At 37.7% G+C, this 15,429-nt stretch overlaps 1 protein-coding gene across 2 annotated transcripts in view; it reads left to right on the top strand.

Annotated features, from left to right (window-relative positions):
• Positions 1-2,195: 2,195 nt before the first annotated feature.
• The window catches only part of TAX1BP1 (Tax1 binding protein 1), a 60,538-nt gene continuing 47,304 nt past the window's right edge, over positions 2,196-15,429 (top strand). The window contains exons 1-3 of one of the 2 annotated variants that reach the window (XM_090287074.1): positions 2,196-2,261; positions 9,395-9,560; positions 14,953-15,055. In XM_090287074.1, the coding sequence (XP_090143200.1) occupies positions 9,402-9,560; positions 14,953-15,055 (262 nt within the window). In that variant the 5' untranslated portion in view covers positions 2,196-2,261; positions 9,395-9,401. Of the gene's footprint in view, positions 2,359-9,394; positions 9,561-14,952; positions 15,056-15,429 lie in introns of both variants that reach the window. The other variant, XM_090287073.1, reaches the window with a different exon arrangement.

Below are 15,429 nucleotides of genomic sequence, written 5' to 3'. Positions count from 1 at the left end.
TGTGCCCTGACTGGGAATTGAACCAGTGACACTTGGCTTGCAGGCCGATGCTCAATCCACTGAGCCGCAGCAGCCAGGGCTCAAATATCTTATTTTATACTTTATTTTTATTTCATACTATATTTTATATTTTAGTTACCTAAATTTTCATGGGTTCATTTATTTTCTTCCCTTAGCCATCATAAGTTCTAATAGAGGAACTATGTCTTTTAGATATTGTCCCAATTAAAACACAGAATAAGTGGTATGTGTTAGGTTAGGACAACTGCCTAAAAAACTACTTGGAATTGTCATTGCTCCAGAAATGCTGAGAGATATACTTTCCAGTAATTCGTTGAACAGATCTATGGTCTCTTATTCACTCTTTTGAAATCAAAAAAACCTTTGAAAGTCAAATATTTTTTATTGTTTGTTTGTTTTTTAAAGATTTGGTGGCAAAATCTCTCCTGACCTGAACTCATTTGTCAATAAAAAGTGACCTGAACCCACAGTGGCCAAGTGACAAAACTTGATTTGAACTGAAGTAAGACTATGTGCTTTATTTCTCCTATGTAGTAGTGTGATATTCATAATATTTCCTGAAGAAATATTAACCTGATTATGGAGTGATGCCTCAGAGACCTTGTGGAATATCATATAAAATAAAGTATACTTTTGTAAAGTCTGAAAAATTCAGATTCCTGCTATATATGTAATAGGCTAATTTTTAAAAATTTAATTAAATATCAAAACAGTATGTATTTATATTGCTGGGAGGAACATTGTCTAAAAATTCAAGGGATCATTATTAATAGAATTAAAGCAAGTTAAAATTCCTAAATGACTAACTTAGTCATGGGGGCAAATAAAGTCTAAAAATTCAAGAGATTATTAAAAATAACAAAATAAAGAAAAATATCTGCATAAAAATGTTTTCCAATTATGGCCTTTTATTTAGCATATTGTTTTTCTGATTTCATTAACTGAAAATTGTTGGTAACTAGAAAATACAAAGAGTGATACCTCTGAAAAATTGTGCTTATAAAGTTCATTGTTATATGTATTTACTTTTAAGGGACAGGTATTTCCATTACTAGAAGGTAGTACTAGTAATGTCAGTGATTATTGCTATTATTTCACCTGTAAAATAAGGAGGTTGGGGCTAAATGACCTGTAAAGCTTCTTCTGGAATGCTATGATCAAGTATAATATACAGACAAGACCAAGTTCAAAGATTTCAATAGAAAACAAGTCAGTCATCAAATATGGAGAATCTATTATTATTGAAAGTATTGTAATCTTAATTATGTGGAAGTGAAGATGAAAGTGTATGAAAGAGAATTTTGTAGTTCTGTACTTAGAGGGTGCTTCAACGTTTAATGTGGTCTAATTTATTATCCTTTCTTCCCTGGTGATATTGCAAATTTTATCAAGGTTTTATGGCAACCCAGGAATATGATGAATAGAACAGAATACACTTGCTTCCTTGGAGTTAGGATTCCAAGTGAATGCCTGCTAGAGGATGGTATGATACATTATAATCGTCAAAGTGTTTTTAGAAATTATAATTGAACAGAGAATACAGGACAAAATTCACACACAGAATAACAGATAACAAAAGCAGTTAGCAGCTCATAGAAATGCGGGTAGAAAGAGGACGCTGTTGGAGCCGGAATAGAATCATAGAGCGTTAGAACTGAAAAGCTCCTAGGAGACACCTTTGTTTTACAGAGAACAAAACCTCGGAAATAAGAACGTGATGTGCCAGGAGGTGGGACAGAGCCTTGGAGTGAGGGGTTGCAGCCCTAGCCATGGGGTCACCCGCTCTTTCACTTCTACGGTTCTCTATATTCTGATCTATAAAATGAAAGAATTCGCTAAGACAGATTTTTAAGATCCACGCAGTACCATGGTAATACTTCATATAACTCTGGCCTATCATTTCCACTTAACCGGAAGTTGACTTAACTTTCTGAAGCAGTAATTAAAAAGTAAAACATGCAAATCCAGACGGACCCCGCTCGATTGCAACTAGGATTCAGAGCGAGAACGACAAGGCCCAAGAAAGAAGACAGAAAAGGCCGCCTTTGACCGTTAGGGTGAGTCGGGCCCCACGGGAAGGGGAATAGGTGGGAGGAAGCCCCGGATCCCAGGAGACGCTGTGTCAGCGTCGGACCCGCCCCCCAACCTCAACCCGCGGCGGCGGAAGGGGTGGGCCTGTGGCCGGAAGTGACATAACGCCGGCTTGGAGCTCTGAGGGGAGGTGTAGCCGGTCCGTGGAGGTAGGTAGCAGTGGCGGAAGAGGTTAGGCGGCTGATGGCGGCGGTTCAGGCTTGGACGCCTGTGTAAGGATCCGCCTGTGTCCGAACCCCTCACTGGGTAAGCGGTTTCCCTGGCCCGTCCTAGTGCCCTTTGCGGGGCGCACTCCCGCTAGAGCTTTTTGGGGGCTCGGGGGACGCCTCTCCGCTCCCACAGCCTAGGGGCCCGTCCGGTCTCGGATATGGTCTCCGTGGTGACGGTGCAGCTTGAAGACGACACTTTCCTGGAGAGGACAGCCTTTCCTTCAGGACTGCGACTGTGATGGGGGTGTGGGCGAATGGGGTTCGCAATGGGGTTGGAGAGAGGCAACGGGCGGCCGCTTCGCGCAGCGGGGAGGCCGAGAGAGGCCTTCGCAGTTTGGGGGAGGAGGCGTGTGGGACGTGGGCTCTTGGGCGGGGGGCGGGGGCGAGTGACGCGTGGGAACCTCCGCGAAGAAACTGACTTGTCTGAGGCTCAGCTCTCGGGCGAGTGTTTTGGGGGCAGCGTGTGCGCTGCCTGCGTAGCAAGTTTGGGCAGACATGTAGGTCGAGCGCGGAGAGGACGCTCGGATTTGCTGGTGCGGAGTGAAACCCAAGTGTTTTGGTTTGAGTTGCCGGTGGAGCAGGAGGCGGGGACTCCCTGCGCCGCCGCCTACGTTCGGGGCCGCGGGCGGAGTTAGCCGGCTCGCCTAGCTCTCGGTGCGGGATTAGCAAACGCTTTTCGCCGTCTGTTTATAAGCGGCCCCTTCGCTGAGAAGGTGCCCAGGGACCTTAGCAGACCTTTGGGGAGAGTCACATCTTCCTTCGCTTAGGCAACTTTCCTTGGTTTCACAACTCTCCCTACCCCCGCCCCGCGTGAGGACAGGTCCCGACGAGGCGTTCCTAGTCTGGGAAGATCATTGGTAGAGAGGGTGTGTGTTGATAAGCATTTATTTATTGATAATAGTTCTGTTTGAAAACACGGTGGCATTTGACTTCCTACATATATTAGCTTTTAGATTTCACGAAGTAGTTGTGAATTACTATAAAGTCAGGGATTTCGATGGGAAAATGAATCTTAATTTTTCAACTCTGCGTTTCCCTAATGGCAAAATTTCTACCAACCGTGCACAGTGGCTAATTATAATTTTTAGGCTCAATTCCGAAAGCATTTAAGTAGATTATTTGATTAACCTGTTAAACTAAAGACAGTTTAGTTGCCCTCAAAGTGGTGTTCAGGTGTAGAGAAGGGCTGAGGCCAGGTCTTCGTTTTGTTCTTTGCAAGGGAATCGATTTCTTAAAGGATTATTTGATATTAGAAACGACTTGTTACTAAGGTTTTTTGTTTTTGTTTTTGTTTTGCGACGTCAAAGAACATTTTATTGTAGTTTTTTTTCTAGTTATCATATTCTTAAATTGCACACTTGTGTTTGCAATTATGGCTCCAGCCATTTATTTGTGTAGAATTTTAATTAGTAAATACCTTTTCTTTAACAAAAACAGGGATTTTAAGTTTAAACCTTTTTGTTTTAAAACGATTTTATTTTTAGAGAGGGGAAGGGAGGGAGAAAGAAAGGGAGCGAAACACCATGTGTGCCCCCAACCAGGGACTTGGCCGGCAACCCAGGCATGTGCCCTAACTGGGAATCGAACCAGTGAGCCTTTGCTTCTCAGGCTGGCGCTTAGTCCACTGAACTACACCAGCCAGGGCTGCGTTTCAACCTTCTTAATGATGTTAGGTACTTATGAAAGATCCCAATGATGCTTTTCTCTACTACTTTGGGGGAATTATCTCAGGTGAAGTTTAGTTGGGTTGTATTCTTCTGCAATTTGAATACTAATTAAAATTTTGGCTGTATAAACTTAAGGCTTTTTAAAATTTATTTTGCTCCATATAAACATTTGCTAGAAGAAAAAAATTTTCTCCCCTCTAACATATATGGGCCCAGATCATAGCTTTTTAAGAATCAACTTTTAAAACAATCCAAAAAATAAAGAGTGGTGTTAGTGACACTTGAGCAGAGAACTCACCTGTAAAGAGTTCAGGAGATAGACTCCTGTAAGAGTGCAAATATAGTTTGGTGTTTTTTCTTCTGCCTCCCAGAAAGGTTGCTAATAATATATTTCTGGTGTGTAAACCAGCTGCTAGTCTTTGTTTGAGTTACAGAATGAATAATTGAAAACTATTTGAATGTCAGTTTTTCCTTCAGATATTTATTTGTGTGCCCTATAGGATGGAAGTGTGGCGATAATAAAAAGTTCATATATTGTTGACTGAAGATTTTTTAAAAAAACTTGCTGAATTTGTCAACCACTACATGTAATGTGTTTTCATTACTAATACTTATTTGCTCTGGTTCCACTAATTTTTATTATGGAAATTTTCAAGCATACACAAGAGGAGAACAAAGTAAAAACAAACAAACCACTTTTTGCTAATCTTGTTTTATTATCCCCTCTAACACGTTTTTCTCCCTTGAGTTTTAAAACCAAATCCAAGACATCAGGATATTCATTTAACTCGTAAGTACTTTGAAAAAAAATTCACCACAATGACATTATAACACAGAACAAAATTACCTTATTTCCTCTTGAATTCTAATTGTTAGAACTGGCAAATTATGTAAAATACTTAAAAAGTGTAATTTGATTGTGTATGTTTAATGCATAGAAGTTTTTAGTATGGTCTGATTTCTACTTTATTTAATCAAGGCTTACATTTTGGGGCCAGTCAGTAGAAAAATACTAAATTCTGTTCAGGGCTTGTGAAAGTTACAGGAATGAGAAGAATAACATTGAAGTGCCCTTTTCCCTCCAAATTCATTTTAGTTAACTGAATTCCCACTGCATAATATTTATCATTTTCCTTAAAAATTGATGAATCCCTGAAGTAACAAAACTGGCTTTTAGGCCAAAGACTTTTTAGTATAAAGTTTACAATATAACACATGCAAAGGAACACTAGTGATGTTAGAACTTCAGGGAATGTATTAGGAAACATGGAAAAGAGCCCTGTAGGCAGCATGTATGTGCATTTCAGACATTGTTTCCCAGTCATATGTCTGGTCCTTCAGTTCCTGAAGATTTTTACTTAGCCGCGGCTTGTATCTTCACTTAACCATGTTTCTTCAGACGTACTTTAGAGAATGGGAAGAAACACTGGTATGATAAAGCTCTTACCACTTCCTCTTGCCTGTATTTTTCCTCTCCAACTGTGATGCAGTTTCTTCTTTTCTCAGTATGCTAATGAAGCTACAGTTCCCGAGCATTACCACAAGGTGATGCAGTGACTTTGCACATTACTTCTTCACTGGGTGGTATGTGTGTCTGTACAGTATGTGCGTGTGGGTGCGTGCTTGTGTGTGCATGCATAGTGTATTAATTACCTGTGAATCATCTTGCTACATTGATATTCTCAGTGAATTTCAACATTTTTATAAGCTTGTCTATCTTTTCACTCCTTTATCTGTGTGAGGAGTGAAACAGAAGAACTGTATGGGAATTGGAAATTTCATTTTTGCTATTTACAATGGGTTGATTCTTGTAATTACATTCAGATTATATTTGTCCATGTTAACTTTTTTTAATGATTAGCAGATAGTGGAATTTAATTTCAAAAAGTAAGGTAATAAAAGTGGAATAACTTGTAAAATTTCTATAGTTCTAATCACATTGAAATATTTTTAAAGGTTGGAGTATTGAACAGGATGATCACATTATTTTATTAATACTTTTCAGATTTATAGGCATTACGAATATATTTAAAGTCTGAGGGTTTTGTACCAAAAACTTGAATTTTGAGGGGACGGTTTAAAATGAAATTTGATGTTAGTGCTTATTTAAAAATAAACAATGAAAATAATGCATTTATATATACTGGTAAAAATTCAATCAATTTAGTTAAAAGTTTTTATTTCCTTCAAAAATATCCCTCATGAATAAAGACTATTAACTGTATCGTGAGTACTTTTTGAGCCCCTTTTGATGCATTAGAAACATATAGACACAGTTAAATACATAGAAGACACATGTATACCTTCATGCTATATTTTATACCTTCAAAACTTTTCAGTGAAGTAAGAGTATAAGGTTGGATTATGGATTTTTCAATCACTATTGTAATTGAGTTTAAATAAAAGTTAAACTTCACTGTCTTGTTTTATAACAAATAATTACAGCTTTGTTGATATAGTTTATTTTAGGAAATTAAGTTACAAGAAAAATTTTATTCTTAATTGCTTTTAATTAAAACATGGAAACTCACAATCAGCTAGCCTTATTTTCTCCTTACTGATGAATATCTTCCTCTGAGAAACTTAAATATTCACTTTCTCCATTGAAAAATATTACTGATTCACTTTCCTCAGTTTAGACAGTTGTATCTATCAGAAGTTGGTTCAACCGATTTAGCTGTAGTTTCTCTTACTGGTGAATGTTTTTTCAAAACTGGAAACTGGATAGATCTTTATGAAGCCACTGACTTGAAAAGAGATTATCATTAGTGACCTTTTTGGCATCATGGTATCCCCCTGAGCCCAGATTAGCTCAGACAATTAAAAGAGACAAAGTAATAGAACTCTTTGGTTATTTTAGGCAGACTTCCCAGAGTTTATAAGTGCTGCTTTTTTATTTTCTTGAAGGTTTTGGGTTACCGGCTAGAGAGTATTAACAGTTAAGTATTTCTGTGGAATAGGTGCTGGTAATAAAGCCTTTTTGTAAGTGCAAAAGTAAAGGAGGGTTGCTACTGAATGCACTCTTTGCTGCCAACCTCAGGCAAACCTCAGGTGGGGAGAGTCTTCACAGACAACCAACCTGGTGTTCTAACACGGTGGCTTCCAGGTTCCCGATTGACAGTTTCTTTATGGGACACCTATCTAACATATTGTTTCAGTAAAGTAGTACTTTGATCACAGCAGAAGCAGAGAAGACACACAAAGAAAAATGGATATTTTCTAAAGTGCTTGTTATTTCAGAACCTTAAAATTTAGTATTCAGACAGGTCAGCAAAAGGAACAGTTGTGAAAGCATATTGCCTTAGATCTTCCTAGCAATAAAGTCTTAATAATTGTTAAAATATGAATAGAGTCTTATTTTTGTGCTTGCTCTGTAGAAACTTCATTGTTTTGTGAAGCAAATTAGATTAATTTGGCTAGCAAAAAAATCTTGCTCCAGTTTTCTCCATTATTACAGACAGTCCTGTTTCTACGATTCAGAAGCAAGTGCCATAGGTTAGTGCTATGGTTTCTTATGTGTAGTGTAGACTCAATGACTGAACTGAGTCTGTGACACACTGTAGAGATAGCTTTTTGAAGTAAATCCTCAGTTTTGTATCCTTTTTCTCAAAATAGCACAAAACCACATTTGGATGTTGTAGGCTTTTATAGTCTAGTATAACCATTCATCTGCTATCCAGTGCTTGGTGTTCACTATGCCAGGGAAGCACTTACTGCATCCATAATAGATTTCTGCAGTATGTATTTCATGTAAAAAAAATACGTTTATTTTAATCAGTATCGGCAGCCGTCCGTCTCGAGAGAGGATGGTGTAGCTTCTTTAAGAGTCTATCTGCACCGCCGAGAATGGCTGTGCAGTCCGACTCGGGAGTGACACGGTATCTGTCTCCTCCCATGTTGGATCGACATCTTGCGATGACGCTGGAGTGTCCTCTCCAGTGGAGCTGAAGCTACAGAGCCTGGGCAGGGTGATATGGAGGGTCTGCTGTTGCCCATGCAGCAGACCCCCCCTCTCTTCGCAGCTGAAGGGTCCAAGGGAAAGACGGAGTCAATACAGCTTGGCTTCAGGTGCGCCGCAGGAGTTGCCGGTGTTGACTACAACGTCAAACCGCCTTAGGGACTCCGGCTCCGGATTTTCTGTCAGGGTTTACTCCCTTAGCCTTTCCCCTGAAGAGGTATGCCGCAAGGCAGCGGAGGTTTTTTGGAGTCAGAGTTTTCCTTCTCTGATGTGCCCTGACTGGAAGATCGAACCAGCGACACTTAGCTCGCAGGTCGACGCTCAATCCACTGAGCCAAACCAGCCAGGGCATTTTAATCAGTAACTACATGGAAATTAACGGGGAAAAAACCCATGAATACTGGAAGTCAAGGTAGGATCATTGAATCCAGAATAAAAGGATAGAATCGGTATATATAGAGAGGAACAAATAGGCTGAGCTCTTTCAAGTAGACCAGTTGGGATTTTACATCGTTTGAGAGAGCTGAAGAAGCGTGTCCCAGAAGCCCAGAGGACAGGCTGGGTGCAGGCATCTGTGGAAATGAGTGAGAGATGAGGTTGTTGGGTTGGGTCAGAGTCTTAAGTAGTGGTTCTTTGTCCTGACCACATACAGGATTAAGATTACTTGAAGACGTTTACAGACAAATGAAGGCATACAGACACGCCCATGTCCAGGCCCCACTTCCATAAAGACTTTTTTTTTAAGGACCCCCAGTGATTCTCATTGTAGCCGGGGTTGAGCAACACTGCTGCAGGGGACCACAGACTGGTGAGGAATGCAAGCAGGGAGAGAGGAGCATTTGTTACCGAACCAAACACCTGGGAGAGGGATAGAATGGGTCCTTAGCGGAGGAAATAATGAAGTTGCAGGGTCCAGCATAGAATCTCTTGGTCGCAAGAGAAGAAAAGGGCTAGGCTTTTCAGGAGAGTTGATAGTTTGTTTTTGATTTTGGGTTAAAAGCTTTTTAACTCCCATGTAACTTTCTGACCATACCGGAAAAATCTTTATTTCCCAATTTGCCTGTGTTTTTACATTTAATCACATTTTTGAGATGTTCCAATATTAAAAAGTGTATGTCTTCTCAAAAATTATGACATGTAAATATCCATGTAATTTGCATTGAACTCTGTGGAGGTCTAGGCTGATCCGAGAGATACGAACTCTTTTCTTAAATATAGGTCCAGGGTCATGACTCGCTGCACTGTGTTTGTATCTGTAGGTGACTAATGTTAAGCTGTAACATTTAAGGCTTCAGTATGGTTATAACGGGTGTTTCATATGGTGTGTGATACATGAAACCTGTGTTGTAATTTTTTTTTTGACTGCGACCTCTTAATGACATATTTTCTGTAGATGAAAGTTTTTCTTAGTTGGGTATCATTCAACTTGTATGATTTACTTGTTTCAGATTCACAATGACATCCTTTCAAGAAGTCTCACAGACTTCCAATTTTGCCCACGTCATCTTCCAGAATGTGGCCAAGAGTTATCTTCCTAATGCACACCTGGAATGTCATTACACCTTAACTCCATATATCCATCCACATCCGAAAGATTGGGTTGGTATATTCAAGGTAAGAAAAACTTTTTGCATCTTCTATCTGGGTACTTGTTATTTTCTTTCAAGCAGGTTGATCGGTAGCTTATTCTAGCTCTGTCTTCACTCTACATTAAGGGTCAGTTTTGTAAATGAGTCGCTTTTATAAATGTCAAATGTAAAGTATTTCCATTTGTAAATGTGACTGGTTCTGTATTTAACAGTGGAATAGTGTGCAACAAATGCTGGTAACTTGAATCCATGCTTTCCTTTCTATGATCAAAAGCTTCCGCTTCACTCAAGGTCTTGTGAAATTTTTTTTTCAGAATCTTTTTCTTTTCTTTTTCTATTTTCTCCATTTCTTACCTGAAAAAAATGGGGAGACTAGAGCAGGGAAATGAGATCGGGGGAGGGGCATTCCTGGCAGGCCAGTAGAGTAAGGAAAGGCACAGAGGTAAGAGTGTTCCTGAGAATGAATCAGTGTAACTAGAACACAGGCTTGATACAGGGAGGTGGGGTGGGTTAGGTTTGGAGTTAAGCTTCGTTCTGTCTACGAAGGACCGTTCAGTGTTAGGCTAAGTAGTTCATAGACATTTTTCTTACTGGCGGTGAGAAGTCTTTGCAAGTGTAGATATGTAGGCTTATGTGTGATAAATTGTGTTCAAGAAGGTGAACCTTGACCTCTTTTCTTCAGATTACTTTATTTTATTTTTTCATCTTTTAGTTAATGGCCATGGCCTAAGCCAAAGCTTATGGGTTTCCCTTTAATTCCAGCCGAACACCAATTCTGTCTACTATGTACGTATTTCTGCATCTTTAGTATCACTGCTCTAGTTCATGGCCTCCTTATCTCTATTCAAGACTATGGCAATAGATCACCTGTTTCCCCTGCTTTTATTCTTGTGCCCCCATCTGTTCTTTAACCTGCTCTATGTAAAATATAAGGTGAAGCCCTGGCTAGCTTACTCAGTTGGTTGGAGCATCCTCTTGTACACCCAAAGGTTGTAGGTTTGTTCGATTCTCCCTTAGGGCATACACCTAGGCAGCAGGATGGATCCCTGGTCAGAGTGTGTAGGGGAAACAGCTGATCAGTGTTTCTCTCTCTCTCTCTCAAATCAATGAAAATATATCCTTGAATCAGGACTTAAAAGACTTTTTCTTTTTTAAAAGATGAAAATATGAACATATCTTCCCCTTTTTTGAAACTCTTATCTCCATCTGTACAATGATGCCAAGACGAAATAACTTAGTGTGCCATATAGGGCTCCTTTATGTAACTTGATCTACAGTTTCATTTCTTGTCATTGCCTGCTGCTTTTTTTTTCTTTGTTAATGCTAAACTATTATCTCTTGTACACTTCAAGGACTGTAACTTTTTTCTAAGCAATAAGTAAATGAATAAAATTGTGTAGAATACCCTTTCCATCTTTTTTTTGCCTGAATAATCCTTTAAAGCTCGATAAGAAGTTCAAGCTTTCAGAATGTACAGGAAAAATCAAGGAAGAAAATAAATCATGTTTTAATGCTGTTACCTAGCAATAACCATTGTTAACATATTGGCATATAGCTACATATAATTAATATTTATGCACATACACTGTCTATAATAAAGTGCGCACATGATATTGGTGCATGTGGGATTCATTGGAAATGTTTTTAAACTTTACTATTAAAGCAGTGCTTAATAAAGATCTCTGTATCTTTATTTTGTTTGCCCACTTATTTCATAGGGTAAGTTTCTGGAAGTGAATTGTCATGTTTTTGGCGTCGCATGTTTTTAAACACTTCATGTGTACTGCAACTTGCCCTCCATAATGGTTTTGATACAATACTGTCTGGTCGGCAGGGAGAAAGTACCCAGGTAGTAACTATAAGGGGAAGGATGAAAGTGCTAAGGAATTTGATTTGTCTGGGAGACCAGTGTCAGGAGAGGTGTGGGGAAGGTTGGTTTGGATCATGTTTTGGACTGTTTTCATATGTGGCTGAGGAATAGCTAGTGTTTTTTTAAATCCTCACTCTAGGATATGTTTACTGATTTTTAGAGAGGGAGGAAGGCAGAGAAAGAGAGAGACAGACAGAGACAGAGACCTGGGTTGCGGGCCAGGTCCCTGGTTGGCGTCATGCGAGAGGCAACCCATTGCTCTTTCTCTCCCATCCTTTCCCTCTCTAAAAAATAACTAAAATCTTAAAAAAAAAACCCACAGGAAAAAATTTAGAGCTATACCTGATGCGATGTTTTTATTATTAAATCTAACATTAGTTGTAGTAAAATGTTATATATTATACTGTATTTGAGTTTTATTGTTTGTGTTTATGAATTTGATTTGGTCTTAATTGTATAGGTTTATAAACATAAGGACATTTATATTTAGATTTATGCTTAGTATAAATCAAATTACCTTATTATTAAAGTAATTTGTATTATACTAAAGGTCCATAAGATTTTCTTAAGCTTTAAAAAGGAGTCTTACAGTTCTCAGGTTTCAGAGATACTACTCTAGTTGAGGAACTCCGGAGTGCAAAGTAAATTTTGTCGTGCCCCAAAGCCACACAGGCAAACAAAGCCTCCCAGTACCCTTTTGTTCTCACTGCATCTACTGCCAACCAGATAAAACAAAACGAAACACAAACAAGCAAAAAGACTTTTAACTTCCTGCTGTGGAAAGTGAACCTGAGCAATGATGTTACGCTTGAATATCTTGTTCCAAGCTTTTGTCTTCCTCTTCCCTGTTTCTCCTTGTCTTGGTCTCCCAACCCAGTCTCATTTTGTTTTAAAATAATATTCTCCTGTCGTAAAGGTAATTGTAATTTTAGAAAACTTGACACAAAACAAAATATAAAAGATAAAGTTCCCCATACATCCCTAACTAATAGGAGTGGCTAGAATGTTTTAATTATTTCTTTCCAATATTTTTTAGTTGAAGACTTTTCAGTCTTTTTTCTAATGCACATGTTTTGAAAGTAGTTGGAATAGTACTGACCCTTTTTATGTCCTGAATTTTTCACTTACCATTATAGCCAGTTTCTTATTGATGTAAAAGCTCTGTAACATTTTATCTCATGGTGTGGGACGCTTATTATTTCTGTCTAAGAATCAGCGTCACATCCTCCTCTAAATGTAGGCATTTTTGTGGTTTTTTTTCCTTTAAAAAGAAATGACCTTTACTCTTCTGATTTGATTTTTGAAAACTACAGTATATACAACAAAGTGAATGCCTCTACCCATTGTAGCCCTACCTTCCCCATTTGAAATACCTGTAAAGTTTGGTGTATATTTTTTTAGACCTAAAAAATTCATAGGCTCATTTTATACTGCTTTGTAGGTTTTATATTTATCCATATATAACCAGTCAGTATGTTTTCAGTGCCTTTTCTACTTGGTCTTTACCTGTCTCCTTTTACCCCCCCCCCCCGAAATCATTGTCCCCTGAATCTCCAGCCTCTGTCTTTTTTAAAGTGCTCTTTGTGTGCGCTCTTTACCCTAATGTTTATCTTTCTTTTTCTCAAGGCTTCTCTAGCATTTATTAATATCTTTATTTTTACTAGATGACCTTCACATACTTCTCATCTTCTTTACACTCTTAAAATTTCTTTCTGATCAATATCCCTTATCCAATGTGTTTTTCTAAAATGTTAATTCTAGTTAAAGGTTGTTTTTTCCCTTCCATATCACCCTTGCTTAATTTTCTTTTTTGCTCTTGTTTTGCTATCACATTAGTAACAGAAGTACGGTGCCTATACTATTCTAATTCCCTATACTAGACTATGTGAAACATCCATTGTTTTGGTTCCTTTCTTACATATTGGGTTGGCCAAAAGTTCATTAAGTTTTTTCCGTACTATGGGTCTAGTAGTACTTAGTTGTCTTTAACTTCATTCAAAACAATTTTGTTAGATTGTATTGTGACAGCTGTCATATCAGCGTGCATTAAAAAAAAAAATTGGTGAATTTTTGTGCAGCCATTTTAATATTGAAGATGGAAGAAGACATACAACATTTTCCGCATATTATGCTTTATTATTTCAAGAAAGGTAAATACACAACTGAAAGGCAAAAAAAAAAAAAAAAAAAAAGGATTTGTGCAGCATATGGAGAAGGTGCTATGATTCATCGAATGTTTCAAAAGTGGTTTGAGAAGTTTTGTGCTGGAGGTTTCTCACTGTTGGAGATTGCTTGCTGGACAATGCTCCACAGTCGGGTAGACCAGTTGAAGTTGACAGTGATCAAATCATGACATTATTTGAGAATAATCAACGTTCTACGTACCATGCAGGAGATAGCCGACAAACTCAAAATATCTAAATCAATAAAGTTATTGGTGAAAATGAAAAATGTGTTTTATTTTATGGAAAAAAACTAAATGGACTTTTTGGCCAACCCAATACATCATAGATTCTTCAAGCTTTCCTCTCATCTGTGAAGAGATGAATACTCTAGTGTCTTTCAGACATTTTTGATCCTGACACAGAAATAAATGCTGTGATTCGACCTAGCAAAGTCGCATGCAAATACATCTGAAACAGATTTTCATGAAGCCATACTTTGCTGTCATGCATTCTTATATCTTTTTAATTCTATGTAATTTTAAAAATAAATGTTATAATTTTTAAAAATGTCATGAACCACTAAATTGATATTACCTCTTCCTACTGGGTTGTGACCTACCGTTTGAAAACACTTCTTTTAGGGTCTAAAGATTGCTAAAATTCTTCCAGCTTCAATATTCTATTATCTAATCCTAGGTCAATCAGAATTATAGACTATACTTATAATCTAACTCACTGGATTACTTATTTCTTGTAATATCACTGGCAAAGAGATACCTAATACCTGTTTTAAACGTCTCTAATCCATATTTAACACAGTACAGTTCATCTGGAAAATACAGAGATATGTAATGTATACATGTTGTGAGGTGAAAATGTTTTAGAGATAGGTGGGAGATAGATGGTCTATATTTGTACATATAATCATCTTGGTAATAAAGGCCTTTTTACAGTTGACCAATTGGCTGCAGGCAAGATGGAAGATGAAAGATTAGTGAAGTTAGTGGATTTAAGGGGAGGGGACCTAATTATACACTCAAAGTTGAGGCATAAAATAAAGTTTTAAAAACAGGTTTAGTAAATTCAAATTTTAAGCAAAACTTAAGTTTTTATATTTGATACAAAGATTTTCCTTGAGAAATTGGATATCAAATTACATTTTAATACATAGTAGAAACTACTGTTCAATTTATATACATTTTTATAGCATTAGGTTATAGCTTAATAAAAAATTATAAAATTTGACATGCTTGTTAAAATACAATGATTTTTAAACATGTGAACCCATGTCTTAACTTTAGGATGCAGTAAAAACAATATGCTGTAAGATAGCACTAATACTGAACTGCTTACTAATAATCTCCATGTTTTTTTTCCTTTAGGTTGGGTGGAGCACTGCTCGTGATTATTACACATTTTTGTGGTCCCCTATGCCTGAACATTATGTAGAAGGATCAACAGTCGATTGCGTATTAGCATTTCAAGGTAAGAATTCAAAACCGCAGAACCCGATGAAATCAGGTATTTTATTGCCAATAAAAATGTTGTATCTGTTGTAATTATCTACTTAGGCATATCCGGCATACCACAGTTGAATTAATTACATCTTTGTTTAGCGAAAGTCCTGAGAATGTAAATATCTACTGTAGGCCATTTGATATTTTATGTAGACATTGCAATGGCTTTTTGCCTGGTGACTTTCATTGAAGAGAGTTGATTTCTTATTAGCTCTTTACTTTTGTTTGTTTTTTCCACATGAGAATACAATGCTGTTGCTCATATTAAAATAATATAACAAATTAGAGGCTACAAAAATAGAGGGGTGGTGGGCAAAAGTATGTTCACAGTTGTAAATACCA

This window comes from Furipterus horrens, unplaced genomic scaffold (assembly GCF_987537825.1).
Source record: "Furipterus horrens unplaced genomic scaffold, mFurHor1.1.pri manual_scaffold_9, whole genome shotgun sequence".
NCBI classification, from domain to species: Eukaryota; Metazoa; Chordata; class Mammalia; order Chiroptera; family Furipteridae; genus Furipterus; species Furipterus horrens.
This window is presented reverse-complemented; position numbering and strand designations above follow the sequence as displayed.